This window comes from Sardina pilchardus, chromosome 16, assembly GCF_963854185.1.
Source record: "Sardina pilchardus chromosome 16, fSarPil1.1, whole genome shotgun sequence".
In the NCBI taxonomy this organism is placed as follows: Eukaryota; Metazoa; Chordata; class Actinopteri; order Clupeiformes; family Clupeidae; genus Sardina; species Sardina pilchardus.
The window spans coordinates 2,788,376-2,809,509 of record NC_085009.1 but is presented as its reverse complement, the minus strand read 5'-3'; the positions used below and the strand labels follow the sequence as shown (position 1 = coordinate 2,809,509).

General features: G+C 45.3%; 1 protein-coding gene across 4 annotated transcripts in view; it reads right to left on the bottom strand.

Annotated features, from left to right (window-relative positions):
• The window catches only part of camta2 (calmodulin binding transcription activator 2), a 43,527-nt gene extending 22,404 nt beyond the window's left edge, over positions 1 to 21,123 (bottom strand). For all 4 annotated transcript variants that reach the window (XM_062515890.1, XM_062515888.1, XM_062515891.1 and 1 more), the window contains exons 1-10: positions 21,081 to 21,123; positions 13,489 to 13,592; positions 13,263 to 13,354; positions 11,340 to 11,407; positions 10,994 to 11,129; positions 10,123 to 10,194; positions 8,552 to 8,702; positions 7,431 to 7,583; positions 2,448 to 4,822; positions 1,851 to 1,977 (exon numbers count right to left, since the gene is read on the bottom strand). In XM_062515890.1, coding sequence (XP_062371874.1) covers positions 1,851 to 1,977; positions 2,448 to 4,822; positions 7,431 to 7,583; positions 8,552 to 8,702; positions 10,123 to 10,194; positions 10,994 to 11,129; positions 11,340 to 11,407; positions 13,263 to 13,354; positions 13,489 to 13,519 — 3,205 coding nt within the window. In that variant the 5' untranslated portion in view covers positions 13,520 to 13,592; positions 21,081 to 21,123. The remainder of the gene's footprint in view (positions 1 to 1,850; positions 1,978 to 2,447; positions 4,823 to 7,430; positions 7,584 to 8,551; positions 8,703 to 10,122; positions 10,195 to 10,993; positions 11,130 to 11,339; positions 11,408 to 13,262; positions 13,355 to 13,488; positions 13,593 to 21,080) is intronic.
• Between the last annotated feature and the right edge of the window lie 11 nt (positions 21,124 to 21,134).

Here is a 21,134-nt window from a genome sequence, read left to right as displayed (position 1 = left end):
TGGTATGCGTATTGCGTACCCCTAGGGGGGCTCCCTCTGGAGGTTCTCGGGGAGTCTCTGAGGATTTGTTTTTAATGTACATAATTACTTAATTTTCTATAAATATATAACAAAAAAATCCTTAACCACACAGTCATTGAAGCTAAGTTTAGTTTTTGTCCTACTTGAAAAAAAGCATTTGTTTTTACATCTGTCAATAGGCAAATGGTTGAACAAACTAAGCTGTGATGGCAAGATGGATAAAAAAAAAAGTAAACAGGAAGCATTAGAAAGAGCAGTTCGGTGAATATGTTGAGCAGCAGAGCAGAAACTGAAGTTGGCGACAATGAGACCAGCGCAAATGCTACTGATTTGCTACTGATTTTAAATGCCGGTCATTGGTGGTACTTGGCCAGTTGTTTTTGGAAGTGGTTATTTTTACATTACAGGGCAGGACATCCAGTTCACAACTCTGCCGTGTGTACTGTAACAAATGTTATAAAGCCCCATTCATTTTGTCGTTAATGATGACAAATTGTCGTGCTGGAGTTTCTCCTCTTCTCCCATTCAGCAGAGCTCAGTTGAGCGGAGAAGGCCCGTCAGCTGAGGAACGGTAAGACTACAATGCCCCCTGGTGGTCAGAGGTGTACATTACAGTGACCACCAGTCACTGTCCCTTGATCTTCATACTACCAGCAGTCTGTTGCTGTCTCCAGCCCAATCCCACAGACTCACAGACTTTGGTGCGTGTTCTTGTGAAATTCGTAAGGGCTTAGGGCTGTCCCGATGTCGCATTTCAAAGGGCGTGAGGGTTTGAGTACACACTTACCGAGCCCTTTCCGTGAGTCTGCATTGGTGCAGACTTCAACAAAGGGAATTACCCACAGTTCTAAGCGTTGTGTTTACCGTGGAGACCATATGGAAATTAAGAAATTACAAAGGTAAACAACAGCACGGCACACGTGCCTGGTGCAAGCGCCAGCAACATCTTTGCTATTAAACATAGCTAAGGTACATGTGATCTCATGAAGTGCTGTCCCAAACCCATTTTACCTATCTGAGCCCATGTGGCCTCACACACTCACTCACTTAGCACCTGAGATCAATTTAAGTCTGTGTGTCTTTAGTCCTCAGTCCTCAGTCCTCAGGGCTCACTTTGGGATTCAGCCCCTATGCATTTGGTATGGCAACAGCCATGTTAAGCTCCATTTCCCTCCCTCTCTGTCTTCTCTCTCAAAACAATGTTTCAAATCTAACATAGCTCAGGATCAGGAGATAATGCGTGAATGTTCAAAACAATGACATGAATCAGTTTTACTCAAAACGTACAACTCAAGGCTTGTTTACACCATGCAAATTGCACTAAACAAATGAAAGAAATCAATATCTGGTTCAACTTTCTTTCAAAACTGCATTGCCTACAGGTTGTCAGCTAGTTTCTTCAAGTATTTCAGGGAACTTGACACCGTTCTTCAGACTCTCTTGACTGTTTTGGTCTTCGTGAGGTCCCAAGTTACCCTAATTCCTGCCAGTTTTGAACCTTCAGTATTTAACATCAGCAATCGATCGATAATTTGTTTCTTTATCATAATAAATATGCCTCACTGGAGTACTTGGGAGTCCTCACACAAGAAATTGTATACCAGCCTCGACAGCAGCCAGGCCAACGGATACCCTGTTTTTGCTGAATTACTGAAGCTAAGTGTGTGCAAGTGAGTTGGTAGTAGTGTGTGGATGTTGTTGTACCAAGAAAAACAAAAACAGGATTCCCACAGTATGAGCACGAGGATGTGTGTGTGAACATGGGTGCTTCTATGATAGTGAGCTAGGGTTATGAGTACTGACATGAGTGTGTGTGTGTGTGTGTGTACCTGGGCAGTAGCAGCGCAGCACCCCAGGCTGGATGAGTGAGGCAGGTACGGTAGTCTGGTCAAACACACACAGGTAGCGGCCACGAGCTTCAGTCCAGGGGCCTGTAATCAACACCTTCACACCACCCTGAGAACACAAACACATTTAGTGGTGTTATTTTCTCCCTCCATCCACCCACACTCTCCCACCTGCCCTCCATGGCTCATCTCTGGGTTGACTACTCACATTCTCTCTCTTTCTTTGTTTAAATTCTTTAATTTCTGTAAGGTAGGGTGCCAATTCATAATTCTTTTTAATCTTTTGGAAACGGTAGGTAATACTGTTCTTTTGTTTCTTTTTCGATCAGTTTTATTTTTGCCTGTGTCATGTCCATGTCATTCAAATGTTTAGTTTTCAGATAAGTGAAAGGGTCTCTCTCTGGGTGTTTTCCGCTCTGTAGGAGAGCATTAAAATGACATTTATCTTGGTTAGATATAAGATGATGGTAAAATGTCAGTCAATAGGGGGAATCTTCCTAGTTCTGCTCTGCAGGCAATATTGGAGGCCTTTCTGTGTACTCCAAGGGTGTTTTTGCAGAATTCAAGATGAAATCTCACCTCCGGGTAGGACCACTCGGGGCTGAAGTCGGTGATGTTGGCGGGGCGTCCGTGGGCGTGGGCCCCGGGTCCGGCGGTGGCAGCGTGAGCGGGGAAGGGGATGAAGGCGGAGGACGGCGAGGGCTGGGGGGGCACCACGTAGCGCTCGGGGAACACCTCCGGTCCGGCGCCCGCCGACGCGGGCACGCCGCCACCGCCACCGCCAACGTTGGCACCGCTGCCCACTCCAGCAGCGGCCGCCTCGGCCGTGATCAGCTCCGAGAGCTCCGGGAAGGCGCTGTCGAAGGAGAGCTCGGCCTCCACGGCCTGCTGGTGCCCGTGGGCGTGGGCGTGGTGGGGGTGCAGGTGGTCCGCGGGGGACAGCGAGGGGGAGGTGGAGGGCGAGGGGGCCACGTGCGTGTCCATGGGCGTCTCCTCGCTCTCCAAGTCGGCGGCAGGGGGGCGCGAGAGGGGCGACGACTGCTCCTCCTTCACCCGCACTCCCGGATCGCCCGCGCCGGCTCCGCACCCTGCCGTCGGGAACGCCGGCACCGCCGAGTGCGCCAGGGCGTGCATGTGAGTGTGAGCGGCGGGCACGGAGAGCGGGCACTGGTGCATGTGGCGGGCAGCGCCGGCCGAGGGCTGAGGGAGGGAGTGCGTGAAGGACTGGGCGAAGGTGTGTGTGAGTGTGTGTGTGAGCGCGTGCGTGAACTCGGCCGGCTGTCGGCTGTGGCTCTGTTGCTGCAGCAACAGCAGCTGAGCCTGAGCCTGGCTCTCCCGCTCTGCCTGTGTCTGATTGGTCAGGGTCTGCTTGGGTGAGAGCTGATTGGCTGAGAGCTGAGTGTTTTGGAGTGGATTGGTGGACAGCTGGCTGAGTTGGTGGTTTGGCTGTTGGAGAGCTGAAATCGGATTGGCTGACAGCTGGTTAGGCTTTTGATGATTGGGCATTAGTTGAGGGGCGGGCTTCTGGTGAGGCGACATCCGGTTGGTGGGGGAGTGGAGCTCCTGTCCAATCACCATCATCTGGCCCTCTCTAGAGCAAGGTTGTCGTGGCGACAGCTCCAGAGGTTCAGGGGACGAGCTCCGGCGAATCAGGCTAAGCTTGGGCGGCGGCTGCTGGGAGTCCGGGGCGGGGCTTAGGGGCCGCGTCAGCGAATCCAAGCCCAGCGAGGCCTCGAGCGACAGCGGCAGGAGCGAGGGGGCAGAGCGGGACGGAGAGAGCGCCATGGACAGAGGTGGAGAGAGAGAAGAGGAGGAGGAGGAGGACGACGACGAGGAGGACACCGAGGAGGTGACGAGGGGATGCGCCTCCCGGTCGCCGCTCTTGCGCTCGGTGTCTGAAGAGAGGGAGGAGAGAGAGGAGGGCGGGGAGGAGGGAGAGAGCGAGAGAGCCAGCGACGGGGGCTGAGGAGAGGCGGAGGAGGGCGAGGGGGCAGAGGCCGGTGTGGGACCCCCGTAGGTTTGCCCCTGCTTGGGGCTGTTGAGGAAGGAGTCGGGGTCAAAGCTCAGCGGGATGGAGGGAGGAGAGCAGACGAGTGCAGGGGGGGAGGGAGGTGGAGGGAGGAGCGAGGGAGGAGGGGGAGGTGGAGGGAGGAGAGAAGGAGAGGGGGAGGAAGAGGAGGGGGAGGAGGTGGTGGAAGAGGGAGGCGGGGCTTGGAGGAGAGGGGCGGGGGCCTCGGACAGTAGGCGGTCTGTCAGCAGGAGCCCTCCAATCACAGGGCTGGGGAGGAGCGTGAGCGAGAGGGTCGCGACCCCGGGCGTCTGGGAGACGGTGGCCGAGGGGGGCACGGGGCTGGCCGGGTTGCCCACGGCGACAGTTGGCGGGGAGGGCGTGTCGGGCTTGGGGGGGACGGGCGACAACACCAGGCGTCCGCCCGGCGTGAGCGAGAGACGCGACGTCACGCGATCGCCCTGAGGGTCCTCCCCTCCGTTGGTGGCGCCACTCTTGCCGGGGAGAGGCGCCGTCGTCATGACAATCACTGCGTTCTGGGGGAGCGCCACCGTCGCCAGGCCCCGGGCCCGCTGGTCGCCGTAGAAACCGTTGCCGTTGCCCAAGGCCACCGTCGCCGGGGCACGCTGCGCGGTCTGGGGCGGGCTCGAGGACGAGGACGATGAAGAGGAGGAGGAGGAAGAGCTTGGGGAGCCCGCCGCCGCCCGGTTGTCCTGGGTCGCCGCCGGTCTGCCGTGGGCCGCGGGCTTCCTCTCCGTGGCCGCGGAGGCTTCGGCCAGGCCGGTGGCGGCGGGGTCGCGGCTGGACGTGGCGCCCGGGTTGTCGGCGGCCAGGTTCTGCACCTCGGTGAGCGCCGGGTACGGGGACGGGCGCGCCGGCAGCTTGGGGGAAATGATGCGGTGCTTGGTGCTGTTACAACGGTGAGGAATGTTACCTCCCACAGAGGCTGCAGAGAGAGAGACCAGCAGACACACATTAGCTTTACACGCCATTTCTTAATATTGGTCATATATTGGCTTAATATGTGTGTGTATATTACCCAGAGCAGGGCTGCACAGGCAGGTGTGTGTGTGTGTGTGTGTGAGACTGTGTGTGGTGTGTGTGCATTACCCAGTCAGACCTGCCAACCTTGAAAGAATTTTAAGTATTTTCAAGAATGTTAAGAGTACCAAAAAAAACCCCCACAAACATTGCCCCTCCCTGGACATGGACATGGTTCAGGCCTAAGACAAAGGCAATATCTGAGCCTGAATTATCAGGCTTTTGAAAATGTCACAGGCCTTATGGGAACTTACTAGCGTAGCCTACTAAAGTAAGTAAAACGCATGTAAAGTATGCATATTGGAACAAATCAGAACAAATAACCTTGAGACGGACACATATTCAGGCTAACATTATTAAATGAAATAGGGTAGGCTACCTTAGGCTTGCATTTTGTAAAGTTGATCTGAAAGGTTTAAACCTGCAGCCTAGGGTACTTGCAGATTAGTTTGTTTAACTAACAAAGTAACAATGTTGTGAAAACAATGTTCACATTAAATGTTAAATAGGAAGGAATATTCCAGATGAATAGAACTTTTCTTTGAAAGATTTCAGCATGCCAATCATCATTGCTTTTGTCCTAGAATGGAACATGCCAGTTAAGGATCAATTAATCTTTTATTCACATAGCCTTCAATATCCTGATGAAGTTCTCTGTTAAAGTTGTCTGAATTCGCTCTACCTTTTGCGCCATCTAAATTGTTCAACCTTCATGAATTCTTCATCACAGAGTATCGTTGTAGCCTATAGGCTACATTTGAACACAGTAGCCCACGTCTATTTTTTCAAATGCAAAGACGGCAACATAAAGTTAGCGGTCTAATAGTGATAACGTTTGCAATATTAGAGAATATGCTGCTACATTGCTATTCTAATTCCCTCGTTTTTTACTCATTTTTGATATCATTTTCAAAGTATCAACTATCCCATCTGTAACACCCCTGTTACCCTGAATGACTGTGGGATGAGAGCCGTGAACATAAGTTAAAAAAATAAAGTGATCGTTTATTATCAGAATAGACACGTTTTCCCCTTGGGATCTGCAATATCATGGTCTCTACCAAAATTAATTGACCTTACGGTATCAAAAATAAGACCTTGTCAATGAAATTCAATGCTTTTAAGGCCTTAATTCCACAATATTAAATGTAAGACTTTTTCAATACTTTTAATAAGACCCCACGGGTACCCTGAGTATAGCCTAATGAGGATTTGACTTTTTAAAGCAGTGTGTGTCACTTTGACCAGCGATTAACAGCAGCGTTGGGCTAATATTGGGCTCAACGTCTTAATTTATCTTGTATCGGCTCGATCGGCGAAGGGGGACCCGGCTGTCTTGCCTGTAGCACTGCACTGAACTGAGGCGAGAAGCTAGGCAAGGCAGGACGGGGTAGTTGGATAAAAACGTGCTCTGATTGGTGGAAAGCACTCTGCTTATGCGCAGATCACAGTGTGTGTGTGTGTGTGTGTGTGTGTGTGTGTATTATCTAGTGTGTGTGTGTGTGGGTATGTATTACCCAGTGTGTGTGTGTGTGTGTGTGTGTGTTATCCAGTGCAGGGCTGAACAGGCAGGTGTGTGTGTGTATTACCCAGTGTAGTGCTGTGCGATACTACGGTATATATCGTTGTACAACAGAAAAATGTCTATCGTACGATACAGTCCTCTACCGTTTATATCGTAATTTTAACTTGTGTGGCTGTGACTGCTCAGACAATTTAACTGCAGGTGCGTTGCCGCTTCTGGCAGCGGGCAACGTAAACTTAATTTACTGACTCGGGATGGGTGGCCAGGCAAATGAACGCTGCAGGCAGCTAATAGTAAACAAATTAAACTTTTTTGACGTCGGCATAAACTAGTGTTGCACGGTGCACTGATACAACAAAAGTATTGCAATACCCTGAAATTGAAAATGTCACAACACCTAATGTTAGCCTACTTTACAATACGTTTAAGAATGACTGTGTTCTTCTGAAGAAGCGGTGCGCGCAAGGCAGGTCTCCCCTAAAAGCTAGCCTGTGGCTGTGCGTCTTTCCCCCCCTCACACACACTGGTATGCGCAGCAGTGCTATTAACAGCGAGACATGCTGCTAGTTTAAGTGATGCTATTGTAACACACAAGTATAGGATAATATCAAGTTGATTTGCTCACTTGCATCTCTCAAATGTGTGTTGCTAACCAATCTAGGCTATTTAGGCTTACTATTGGGTTTAACGTCATTATTTTCTCTCACGTATTTCTTAAAGTGACAGGCACTTAATTACACCTACTGTACACAACCACAACTGTTAATTTTTTTTTTTTTTTAGAAATTATAAGAAAAATTTGCATTAATGTGTGGATGTAAATATATACTTTTAAGTACAAATTCTATATCGGGATATATATCGTTATCGTGGTATAGAATTGTCTATATCGGGATATAACTTTTTGTCCATATCGCACAGCACTAACCCAGTGTGTGTGTGTGTGTGTATTACCCAGTGTGTGTGTGTGTGTGTGTGTGTGTATTACCCAGTGCAGGGCTGCACAGGCAGGTGTGTGTGCGGGGCTGCGGTTTGGTCTGCTGGGAGTCCAGGATCTGCTGCACCAGCTGCTCGATGCTCAGCTCTGCTGCCGAGCCTGTGCCGTTGGCACCACTGCCACACGACCACTTGATGCTGTGGACTGCACACGCACACACACGCACACACACACACACAATTAAACACCACAAAAATACAAACACACAAAACACTCATGCAACTGCATAGTGAAAAAGCAGCTTGTACCACAAAACAAACAGACTACTGAGTACCGTAATTTCCCAGTTAATAGCCACAGCTTATACATTGATTTTGCAACATTTCTTCAGCTATGAGTTAATACACAGTAAATATCGTATTAATATTGTCTTGTTTTTTTTTTTTTTACTTGCATAAAACACTGTAGTGCGGCTTATACACAATGCGACTAATACACAGGAAATTATTGTAACAAGGTTGTGCCTTTAAAGTGTAAGTTCGGCGAAAATAAAACAATGAAAACAATGTGTTTTTCTGAATGAAAATACATCAACTAAGCCACGGAAGAAGCATTTTTCGTTGATCACGCAGTACAGAGCTAGTACGGGTACTCGACAGATCTCGCGTGACATTTCTGTGCTTCAGATAGGGTTGCTGTTTCGAACTGATTCTAAGTGTATACAAACTATTGCAACGTCTACAGACTGATAGGTGCTTCGTTTTATGTGTCGACACCTAGAGCAAGTTGCTGACGAGGTTTGGCGCTGTTTTGAGCAATGTTAGTGGCTTAAAAATGCGAATTTGAAAGCGTATGGCTGAAGGTCCTATGCTAACCCACTGTTTGCTATTTTGGGCTGTAGCTCTTGCCCGTGCTAGCTCTTTCCTGCGTGATCAACGAAAAATGCTTCTTCCGTGGCTTAGTTGATGTATTTTCATTCAGAAAAATATATATTTTTTAATTTTCGCCGAACTTACACTTTAAGTTCTTGATGTGTGAACAGAGGTAACCAATGCCAAGCAACGTTTGGCAACGTTGGTAGTCAAATGAACTGAATGCTGTTGAGGACGCAGTATGCTTTTTTTCTGACTGGGTGAGGTGCGTGTATATGTGTGATCTGATTGGCTACTCACACATAGGCCTGAGTTGGGACAGCAGCTCGTCACGGCTCCAGCGCAGATTGTCCCGACGGTCAGCAACCGCACACAACAGCGGCCGGCACGCTTTCCCACAATCCTCCAGGGACGGAACATTCAGGTAATGCACAAGCACGATATCTGGGTTCTACAAACACACAGGGAGAGAGAGAGAGAGAGAGAGAGAGAGAGAGACAGAGAGAGAGAGCAATCAAGCAAGAGAATCTAAATATATAGGTACACTATAGAAAGGAAACTTCACACCATCTTTAGGCTTTCTTTACATTGCTCTCCTTCGCAAGACATACCGTAATTTCACAACTATTAGCCACGACTTATACATTGATTTTGCAGAATTTCTTCAGCTATGGAGTTAATACACGGGGGCATGGTTGTGTTTCTTTTACCTAGCATAAAACACTGCCCTGCAGCTTATACACAATGACACAGGAAATTACTGGATTGAACAACACTGCACATTTTCCATTTACCGATCATTTCCCGATTATTAATCATAATTTGGTTTACGCCGACTTCGCTATATTTGTTCAGCGATGAGGCTCATACCCCGGGTTATTTCTTCATTCTTCTTTCAGATTAATGCACAATATTCTTGTGATTCATTGGACTGCAGTTAATACACCGGTGTGTATTACACAATGTTGCTAATACACAGGAAATGATTGAAATAGCATGTGAGTAAAAAAGTGACTCATTGGAAAACTTCTTGTAACCATTAAAGGGCCATTTTAAATCTAGTGTTTCTTTGTCATGAAGTGCAATATAAGCACAAGTTAGCTCTTATTAGTTACAGGCCAAGGATTCTTCTAGGTTTGTGTCACAAAACAACAAAACAAGCCCTCCAAGTAGTCAGTGCAAAACCCCTTTTCTATGGCCACAGTAGTACTGCATTGAGTAGGCTTATCATAATCACTGTTGACTAGCTACTGTGACAAATGTGCTTGCTCTGGCCAGTGACCAGCCAGTGCAAGCTGGTGCTACAGTCATACATATATAAATAAGAGATTGCTAGATCAAATAAATATCTATCCTAACGTCTTGACTGATTAATATCAAATTCACTCATATCATTTATCCACATGTGTTAGATAACATTCAGCAAATCCTGAATAGATATTTTTTCTTACCACATAGGTTGAACTAAATTTATGTTCTAGCTCTTTAGCCTTTAAAGCAACACTAAAGCACTTTTCCTCTGTCGCACGCATACTATTTGTTTATCCAGCAAATAACGACAATGTAGAGTATGTTGCACGATTTTATGAAATTGTGATGTATTGAGATATCGAAGCAAGTCAAATTTGTAGTTTCTTATGTCTCATTTCATCGAGCTACAGGTACATACCCGATCTGGTAAAGTTACATAGTGCGGTTATAGCCGATAGAGGGCCGCGAAGTGAATGCAAAAGTGCGTTCACCCTGTTACGAGTTGATGAAAATGTTTTTGGAAACATTATTTTAAGGTACGAAAAACTCTTTAGTGTTGCTTTAATGGTCCAAAATGTGTGTGTGTGTGTGTGTGTGTGTGTGTGCGCATGCATGCTCACCTGCAGCAGCCAATAGCTCCTCCTATGGAATGTTGGGACGATGGAGGAATGGACATAACAACCATACAGACACTGCAGGAGAACAGCAAAGTCGAGGTCAGAGGAACAGCTAGATCCCTTCATTTCAATTCAGCTCAACCTGTACAAGACCAGGCAGGGCACATGACACGGCACACTGCAGAACATGGTGGGCAGCGCAGCTGTACTGAGTGTGCTAAGTTGATCTGAGCCTCTCATGAACTAGACAGGAACATGAAAAACCTGTGTTGGGATGTGCTATGTTGCGTGTCAGAATGAAGCGGTGTGGACCAATGCATGAGCAAAGTAGAAAAGCACTCGGAGAGCGCAGACCTCTGCCAAGCAAAAACATAACCGCCTCCTGGATCCAGATGGTGATACAGATCACTCCCAAAATGTTATCGTTTCTTCCTTGGGTCATTTCAGACCTTACCAGTTATCGAGTGAAAGAAAGAGATGACAAATGATTCACTCAGACCTAAGTTTGAGGTACAGTCAGGGGTGAAGAAAGATAGACAGACAGACAGATTGACAGATAGATATATAGAATTTTAAGTATTAAAGTTAAAGTTATGGCTGTTGTACGGTGTTTTGCTTTGACTGATATTTAGAACTTTCTTTCAGTCTTATTATCTTTTATTTGGTTCCATCTAATTGAGCTGAAAGAGAGAGAGAGAGAGAGAGAGAGACCGCTAAGGCAACAAAAACAGAAGTTTTAACACATACTAACACGTAACTAAGAGAGTGTGTGTGTGTGTGTGAGAGTAAGTGAGTGAGAGTGAGTGTGCGTGTGTGTGTGTGAGAGAAAGAAAGAAAGAAAGAAAGAAAGTGAGAGAGAGAGAGACAGACTCACCTCCATGCCCTGCACCTTCAGCTTCATGTGATCCTCTCGTGTCGTCTTCCCATCCTTGCGCTTCTTCCAGCAGTAGCCGTCCTTCCGGTACTTCACCTTCTTCCGGTTGTACAAAATGATGGAGCCATTCTGTGGCCTGCAAGTCAAAGGGCGTCGCCATGGACACGAGTATCACGGACAAAGGACTGTTAGACTTGGGTGAATATAAACACCACTGCACCGTAGCAACTGGTCATGTGTATATTTGTTTATGAATAAATGCAAGGACAAAAGGTTTCGCTCTCAGGGAAATTTGACCAAAAACACAAAACACATCCTTATTCATATATCTATGTGTTTCTCTCACCTTGTCTTCAGTGTGCAAGAGAGCCACTCTTCGTGTCTGTCAAAGGATATTAGATACGATGCAATTTCCTGAGAACACACACACGCAAATGCATATTTAACTTCCAGAGATATTATTTACCTCTACAACTCAATATGAAGATTGCTATGATACACCACAAGATATAAGCTTATTGACAGAAGAGCAGTTCGACATTACACTGCCTTTATCCTCTGCATGAAATGGGGCATTGTTAAATATTCTGATAAGAGGGTATTTATCAGGCTTTAGGTGTGTAGAACCATAATTTCCCAACTATTAGCCGAGGCTTATACATTGATTTCGCAACATTTCTTCAGCTATGTGGTTAATACACAGGAGCACTACATATGGTATTAATTAGGGGTGTAAATATTAATCGATTTGCATCGATGCATCGATTCTACAGCCGACGATTCAATGCATCGATACGTCCGCAAGATAATCGATTTATGTATTTATTTTAGTATTTTTCCGTCTGTTTATTTTCAGCATATGCTCCTATGCGTAGCCTACTACCTGCTCCTAATCTGCGCTATCCTCATTATTGTCTTCTACTTTATAGCCTAGTAGGGGTTTGAAATTGGCACCCTCTGCCACTTGCCAAATGTGAGTGAAAATCTGCATTGGCGAGTAGAATTAAAAGGTCATTCGCAATTGGCGGGTTGTTGACATACATGCTTCACTGTAAACGTTCAGCACCGCAACAAAGCGTTTATAGGCTGCGAATTTTGTCATCATCGCATAAGTTGGTGGACTACATTTGGCATTTAATGACCCTCACTGTTAGGCCTACCATAGCTTCACTGATGCACACGTTTTTTCCCTGTGGAAAACAGCTGATGAATTCGTCAGATCAAGTGAGCACGCTAACAGTGACGTTAGTCATTCATTATTATACGCAATGACATTTGGCCAATGCATTCTAGAGACCTTTTAGTTACTGTGTCGTTTTACAAGTTAGGCTACGTGTTCTGAACATTTCTGTGTTCTGAGTAGCAGGTGTTATTTAATAACAGTTATTAGGACGAAGAGGAATTGGAGAAACAAGTGTCCGAACGAATCAATTTAAAGTTTTGGGGAAACGTTTATCCCGTTAGTTGAACATGCTTCAGATTATGATTTGTGTTCGTTTCCCATACTGTCTTTGCTGAGCATGTACCTCAGATTCAAAAAGTCCTCCAGTTGTGGACTGATTTATTTTGAACAGTGACAACTATCATAGCCTGTACCGCTACGACACGGCCAGGGAATCTTTCCAACTTCAGAACGTTTTCGCAAGTTCACGTCCTTAAAGTGACAGACACCTATTTAATCTCACATCGCCAATACAGTGAAGGCTGCCTATGACTTAAATTAACTAAAGTTAAACGTTTAGCTAATTAATCTTCTAATATTGATTACACACAAAATGCATATGCAATAGCAGATATATTGGGCCTACAATTTGTATTAGGTTATCTCACAGTCAGCAGGTAGCCTACTGTATGTCACAGCGTGTGGAGGAAGAAACTGCACTAAAAGGCTGGTAGAAAGATCATTTGGCCCTGTTTATACTGTAACATACACATCATGTGAATAGAATAGGCTACTGTTTCTGTATTCTCAATAAAAGGCAAATTATTTCTATTTTTCTAGATTTTTTAAACTTAATAGATATCATGTAAAAATCGAATCGAATCGAATCGAATCGTATCGGTGGGAATTCTAAATAATCGAAAAGAATCGAATCGCTGACCTAGGAAATCGATATCGAATCGAATCGGCATGAAGGCTCCGATTTACACCCCTAGTATTAATATGATTTTGTCTCTTTTAACTTGCATAAAAACCCCGTCCTGCAGCTTATACACAATGCGGCTAATACACAGGAAATTACTGTACTGCATGTGAGCGGTCTCGCACCTCGTTTGTGTTCCAGCGCAGTCGTTCTTTGGGCAGGATGGTTGTGTGGGGTAAACACTCAAGCAACTTGTTGGGCAGAAACACCTTCATCTCTGCAACACACACACACACACACACACACACACTTATCAAACTTGTCAAAAATTCCCCAGTGTGGTGAATAGAGGAGTGGAGGGTGTGATGGGGGCGGGGCCTATGTGTGTGACGCCATCAGAGTGCGATGTACCGGACTCGGTGGTGCTCTCCTTGTTGTTCATGGTGAGGGTGGAGCACTCCTCCACTCAGCAGGCCGCGCTCACACACGCAAAAGCTGCGGCCCGAGCTGCGACACTGAAACACACACACACACACACACACACACACACAGACAATTCAATATCAATGATGTACTTGAACAAGTGAAACACGCAAATGGTAGACTAACACCCTAAACAGGCTGACACATACTGTAAGTCCAGTGACAGACACAAAACACCCTCTACGTTTCCTCTGCATTAGGGGAAGGTGTCGTCTCACACGCACGCACGCACGCACGCACAGTTTTTGCCATGAGGACTGGTACGCTCATTCCTCTATAGCTCTGTTGCCTAGATACCACAGAAGTGGGTGTAGAATCTCCCTGCATCCTCTTCCACTTCTTTGTGAGTGTGTGTGTGTGTGAGAGTGTGATAGAAAGAGAGAGAGAGACAAATAAGGAGAGAAAGGAGATAAGAAAGAAAGAGGGGTGAAGAAAAAGACAGAAGGATGAGGCATGACAAGGGAGAAAGAAAAGAAAGAGGCGGGGGATTCTCTCATATAAAGACGTATGATCCCTGAAGATTCAACAGCCTCTGAAGTCTACGCTGCATGTTCACACACACACTCTCTCTCTCTCTCTCTCACACACACACATACACACACACACACACACACAGACACAGACACAGACACAGACACACAGACACACAGACACACAGACACACAGACACACACACCTTGATCTCAGATTATAATTCATCTGGTGGGAAGGGAGCAGACTGGGCAATTATCACTTATCACAGGATTCTATAAAAACTATTCTTTCTTGGCACCCTCTTGGGAGACATCACCATGGACCCAGTGTGTGTGTGTGTGTGTGTGTGTGTGTGTGTGTGTATGATTACATGTACTGTAACTTCAGCTGATGATTCCATCCCTGCCCATTACACATTTGCAAGTCAAACAGGACGATGGGAACACGGATAAACTCAAGCGAACTAGTAGAGTAGTTGATGTGTGTGTGTGTGTGTGTTTGAAGTAGCCCCCTCCAGGCTACCAACGTGAGGGGGTGTCCCAGTTATATAACCATAACATCACCAAGCATCACCTATCAAATTGCTTTCTACACTACTGAACGTCTAACTGCCCAATCTAATACCCTGTAACCTATAGCGTGAACGTGTGGAAAGTGACACTTTTTAAACATGGACTTAAGAGGCAAATCATAACATTGAGGCCATCCTTAAAAATATTTGTGTTTGCAGTAACAGCCCCCCCCCAAAAAAAATTGGGTCGGTAGGTAGGCAAATATTTTTTTTTTCAAGATTCAAGGTAAAAAAAAAAAGTTATTTTTTGGTCACGGCGATTTTGTTGGTATGAATTTAAAAACATTTGCATGTTATATATATATGTACATACACACACACACACACGACACACTCTCTATATTGCCAAAAGTATTGGGTCACCGGCATTGACCCCCATATGAACTTCAGTCACATCCTATTCTTAATCCATAGGGTTTAATATGACGTTGGTCCAGTCTTTGCAGCTATAACAGCTTCAACTCTTCTAGGAAGGCTTTCCACAAGATATATGCATGACTGTGTACCCGTGCACCAAGCAAGGTCCATACAGACATGGATGACAGAGTTTGGTATGGAAGAACTGAAGAAGACTGGCCTGCACCTGACCTCAACCCAATAGAACACCGTTGGGATGAATTAAAGGGGACTGAGAGCCAGTCTCCTCGTCCAACATCAGTGTGTGACTTCACAAATGCGCTTCTGAAAGAATGGTCAAAAATGCCCATAAACACTCCTAAACCTTGGAAAGCCTTCCCAGAAGAGTCGAAGCTCTTATAACTGCAAAAGGTGGACCAATGTCATATTAAGCCCTATGGATTAAGAATAGGATGTGACTGAAGTTCATATGGGGGTCAAGGCAGGTGACCCAATACTTTTGGCAATATAGTAATATTTCTGAACGTGACTTAACAAAAATCAGCATACTTTATAGAGGGTGCATTAACCGTATGTTATCTGCACACCAATGACTAGATCCAATTTGTTGTAACAACACACAAACACTCTTGCTTAAATTCTTGCTTTCTAATGATCTTTACCTTTTGAATTATTCTTTGACTATATTGCCCTTCTCTGCTTTTATTTGTTACTATTTGCTTTGTGTCTAAAGCACATTGAATGACCTCTGTGTATATGTGTATGTGCTATTCAAATAAACTTGACTTGACTAAAATGTAGGCTATAGCTTTAAATATGCTGTAGCCTACTGCCAGAGAAGTAAACAAAAAATATATCATATGAAAATATATTATGAAAAAAATAATGTTAATTTCAATGATTTTACTGGTAGGCCTAACTAGATTATACGGTTTACTTGCATCCACCGCTACGACGTGTCAATGCAACCTACAAATCAGAGACAGTAGCCTACGTTGCTTTCTTTTCTCCACCAGTAGCTAGTTCTTAACCACTTGAAGAATAGCTGTCCTTGCTAGCCTGTAGTAGAACGATCCCTTAACGGGTCACTTAAATGTTTCAATCCAAAAGAAACCACTTAATGCTGGCACGTCCTCAATTTTTTGAGTTTCTTCCACCAAAACCTTAAGGTCTCATTTAAGTCTGTTGACACGGTCACCGTTACACGAATGGGGAGAAGGGATGGGTCCGGGAAAATATCTGGACACAACTTCGTGCCAAGTCATCTAAATGTTCAAGTGTTTAATGCGTTTTCAGGTGGATAATAGTGCCCGAACTAGTATAAGTTTTGACGTCGACCACGAACATTTTCTTGGCTACAGCCGCAGCCATTAGGCTACAGTCAAGCGCGAACCACTGGCAGTGAATGAGACTGGAAGCAGCCTGTAGCGCATGACAAACATAAACATATGACGCCACAGGTTTTTATTTGGAAGAAAGAACGCAGCCTACGTTTGTATGTAGGCAATTTGTATTCACAATAGGCTACTAAAGAAAATATGATAATATTGTATTGCATTTGTATTGGGTGTTTGAAGAATAATGGGCCTAATTAAAAAAAAATCGGTCGGTCTTAACGCAATTTGCAACCGGCAAGTCGGTCGGACTAGAGGGGGAAAAAATAAATGTTTGGGTCGGCCCTATATTGACAGGGTCGGTCGGGTTACGGCAAACAAGAATATTTTTAAGGATGGCCTGACAGACTGGGATTTCACTATATTGCTGTGTGTGTGTGTGTGTGTGTGTGTGTGTGTGTGTGTGTGTGTGTGTGTGTGTGTGTGTGTGTGTGTGTGTGTGTGTGTTCCTGGACAGCAACAAATTGGTCCACTTATATACAGTATATATTGACTCTACTTTCAACTAAACATTGGATTGCCTGCACATAAGAAAATCCACTGGTGTGGCTGTGAGCTCTGAGGTAGATCACACCACCAGCTACTGTTTTGTAGGCTACACATCCACTAAGCCATCTCTGAACCAATAGCTGAATTGGAACTTGGGCATAGCAACCACTGTTACTATGGCAACAGAGAAGATCATATCAGATTATGCAATTTAACATAATGGGACCCAGAAGTTAGCACTCATTCCTTGCTTAACTCAAGGGGTAGCCCAACTGCTACACCTAATAAGACCCCATTAGTGGTAACAGTCCCTATAAAGGCATTGGACTACAAGAAAACATAAACTCTCTCTCAGGAGAAAGCATGTGCTTTTTAAAGCATATCATCTTGGAATATGAAATATAGCCCTGTGAAGGCTATTCCTACTAGCAGGTCAGGCTAGGTGCTAAATCTTAGCCAGAGACTTTCTAATGAGGATACACGGCACTCAACGAATCTCCCATGGAAATGTATGGGTTTAGTTGTCTACACATCTCCCGACCCTTCCGCAGCCAAAAGTCGACATGTGAATATTGTGTCAATCATGTGTTGTGTTGTGAATACATCATAGCAATCAAACGGAGTGATCTCACAGCTGGAACGAGGTTGGTGCTGTGAAGACTTGCACACGCCCAGTTCTGCCCTAAACAGATGCCGAATAAAGGCCCAGAGTGCATTGCAATAAAGCCCCCGAGTGGAGAGACATGGCAACATCAAAAATAATACTGTTTAGCCTGTAAGCAGGCTTTTGCCAGAGTCGATTGAGCAGTGGTGGTGTAATGCAAGGTTTTTGCACATGCTTCAGGTAGGCACAATTCAATAAGCTTGGACCAAAAATCCATAGCTTCTTTAAAGATACTTTCTTTCGAGGCCAAGTCCAAGTGAGCCTCAAATCTCAGGAAGTCTTCAAGTAAGTTAAAGGCCAAAAACTCCCACTTCACAAACACACTACACTACACTACAACAATAGGCCTAGACATAGGGTGGCTCTCAAACTCTCTCCTCGATCCTCGAGGGGCGTTCCCACTGATCTATAACTAACACTGGATAGACTATCTCATTGTTGCCGCCCCATCGTTCTTTATCTAGATCAGTGAGGATGAGGATCGAGGAAGGAAGGGAAGGTGTATAAGAGCCCAAATGAGAGGCACCCATAGTCCCAATTAAAACACTCACCCTCCTGCCTATATATAAAGAATGCCTAGAGACGGTGTGAAGTTTCCTTTTTATAGCCTTCTATAGCTATGGTATACCAATATATTTATATTCTCTTGCTTGCTGGCTCTCTCTGTCTCTCTCTGTGTGTCTCTCTCTCTTTGTCTCTCTCTCTGTCACACACACACACACACAAAGTGAGAAGGACAGAGAGAGAGAGGAGAGGGGTGGTGAGAGAAAGATGCCCATTACAGGGTGACAGTGAGCAGATGCTGGCTCCCCTTTCTGCCCTTCTAGTGACAGCAAGCCGATCAGCCACAGCTTCTGTTTCCCCTGGCGCCGTCTCCTGCATGTTTACACAACCACAGCAGCAACATAAACACAAACATCCTGTCATTCAAACAGCCAATAGCAGGCTAGGTGAATTGGATATGCATGTGTATGTATGCACTTATGACAAGGAAGAGAAGAGAGAAAAGCAAGGGATAAAATAAGAGACTGAAAGAAAGGAAGAAAGGCTGATAGAAAGAAGGGAATTTGAGAGAGAGAATCTTGTCCACAAGTTCCCTTCATCCCATTGCATCAACACTCCCTCCATCACCCGCAAGTGCTACCATGGCAACACAGTGCCTGTCAATCATGTGCAGAAACTCGCATCCCAGCAAGCAGGTTGCCACAGCTACCTTGGCTTTCACGCAGTGAGCCCAAGGCTGTGTTACTTGACTGTGTGTTTGTATTTGCTTGCCTTTACAGACAACAAGGGTGCTTGACTCTACACCGGCATGCGTCATGAGGAAAGTGGCCCCTGGCAGAGTCATAATCTGTATAAATTTGCTTGCTTTCTTGCTTGTTTGTTCGCCCGCTTGCTAACACAGTGAGCCATCATTAAACTGGGAGCTCCTGCACTTTTTTTTCTGTCCTAAGCTGCAAAAGAAAATTCAAAAAAGGTGCTCTCAATATCCTCAACAGGAATGCTGGTCCAATGCTGCCTCCACTGCTTACAGTACAGCCTGCTCACAGTCAAACAGAACGAGGTTCACTGCTGATCCTGTGCAGAAATCAGCTATATCCTACATCCAGCTTCTCGAAAGATTAAATATTAGTTTCATATTTCCCATAGCAAAATGGCACTGGGGCTTATATCAAACAATGTTGACCATATTGCACTGGGGTTACAGCATGTGAGAGTGCACTTGAGAGTGCAAACTTTTAAACACACACTCACACAGCACACATGCATGAACCAGGACACAAACACACATGGACAGACCAACTCCCTCCATCACCCACACAAACTAACACATGCCAAGATGGGAACACTGTCTACTGCTTATGGTATTTGGCTTTAAACAAACAGACTTAAGGGGGACTGGGCTATGTAGCCTATTCCTTGTGTCAGCCAGAGCCAAACAAAAGGAACTCAGTGCAAAGCAAGCCGGGGCTAATATTTAATCAGGACCAAAAGTACTCATATTGTGCATAGTAATGCCAAATGAAAATGATGAACTTGATCGGTGAATGGATTGGTGTGTGTAGCCTGTGGTGTTATGTAATTCATTTCTACACGTTTGACAAACAGAAAAAAATATTTTTACTGTGAGAAGAATATTGACACTTCTCTCCTCTCTCGCTCCCTCTCTCTCTCTCTCTGACACACACACGCACAATAGTATACCCCTGAGTCATGTCTTAATTAGCTAATGTACCATACACCTTTACAAACAAGCAGTCGTCGCTTGCAAGAACATCAGTTCGTCTCATTACCCTGTGATCACTCAATTCCTGTTAACATAGCTACCTGTGGGACGGTTTTCCACCTAATGTGTCCGATTGCAGACCAAAACACGCCTCAATAGTCGCATGAGAATATGTCGACACACTTTATAAGCCAGATGCTTTAGCAAGCCGCTATAAATGACTAACACACGTTGATAACGCATGTCGATCCTCTTGCCTACTATCGTATGACGTATGTAGGCTAACATAAGGTAATCGATACTGTTCACCCCCAACAAGCGACTGTTTGTAAAGGCATATGGTAGTGGGCGTGAGGAGGGAAATAAATCTGGGCTGCACTCCCCTCATCGTAGCTGGGTCTCGGGTGCTATTGATACCTAAATGAAAAGCTAACTTTAACAAAAATAACTCGTTTTTATATTATTCACATTAAATAAATGTCAGAATTGCTCTATAGTGTATCTTTTTAAGTTGAATTTACATCAAGGAGGTATACTTATACTATCGCAGGGAAAAAAACGAAAATATTGGCATCATCTATAACAGATTTCAGATCTATGAATATCAAATTTGTTGGGTCAATGATCTAAATCATATTGTACATTTTAATTGCAGCGAGACGAAATGAAGCTGAGGATGCCCGATGACAGCTTCCAGCAGCGGAGCACATCCGTACACTCCATCTGACGTGAATCGCCCAGGTGTTGCTGATCCTGTTAAACGCTGTTTCTGGGCGCAATGTTTTACACATTCTTTATAATAGCACCAAACAGGAGTCACCGAATTGAAACCTTGTCTTTTTCACTGGACCATATAGCTCGCCCCCAGTTACAGCGGGGAAAGGATCGATTCCCTCCACCCTGTTCTGTACCGACAGAAACCATTTTAAGCACTCCGGCTGCAGGCTGCCTCGCTAATCAGCTAGCCACAATTTCGGCTAACAACCCAAATACATAGAAGACAGCAACCTCCAGTGACACATAAACAAACACTAGCATCAAGAGCCCCCACTAGGCGCCTATTGCAACCAATTCCTATGTAAATATATAGGTCTCGATAGTTTGATAATCAGTATTACATGATCTAAATACCGTTCCGTCGCTAGCAGTCACACCGAGACGTGTTCTACAACATGTAGCTAAACTAGACACTACCGACACTATAAATATGTAAAACACAACGTCCGACAACAAAGCAAGACATATACAACAAACTCCTGGTTATTAGTGTCAGCCGGAATTAACGAAAAAACCCTGTAGGGTTGTGAAGCAGATGATAGAGAAGCAGCTCGAAACCTCCCTCACCTTCCGCCTTCTCCAACGCCGCCATCTTCTTCAGAAGACTGACGTCACTGCGCA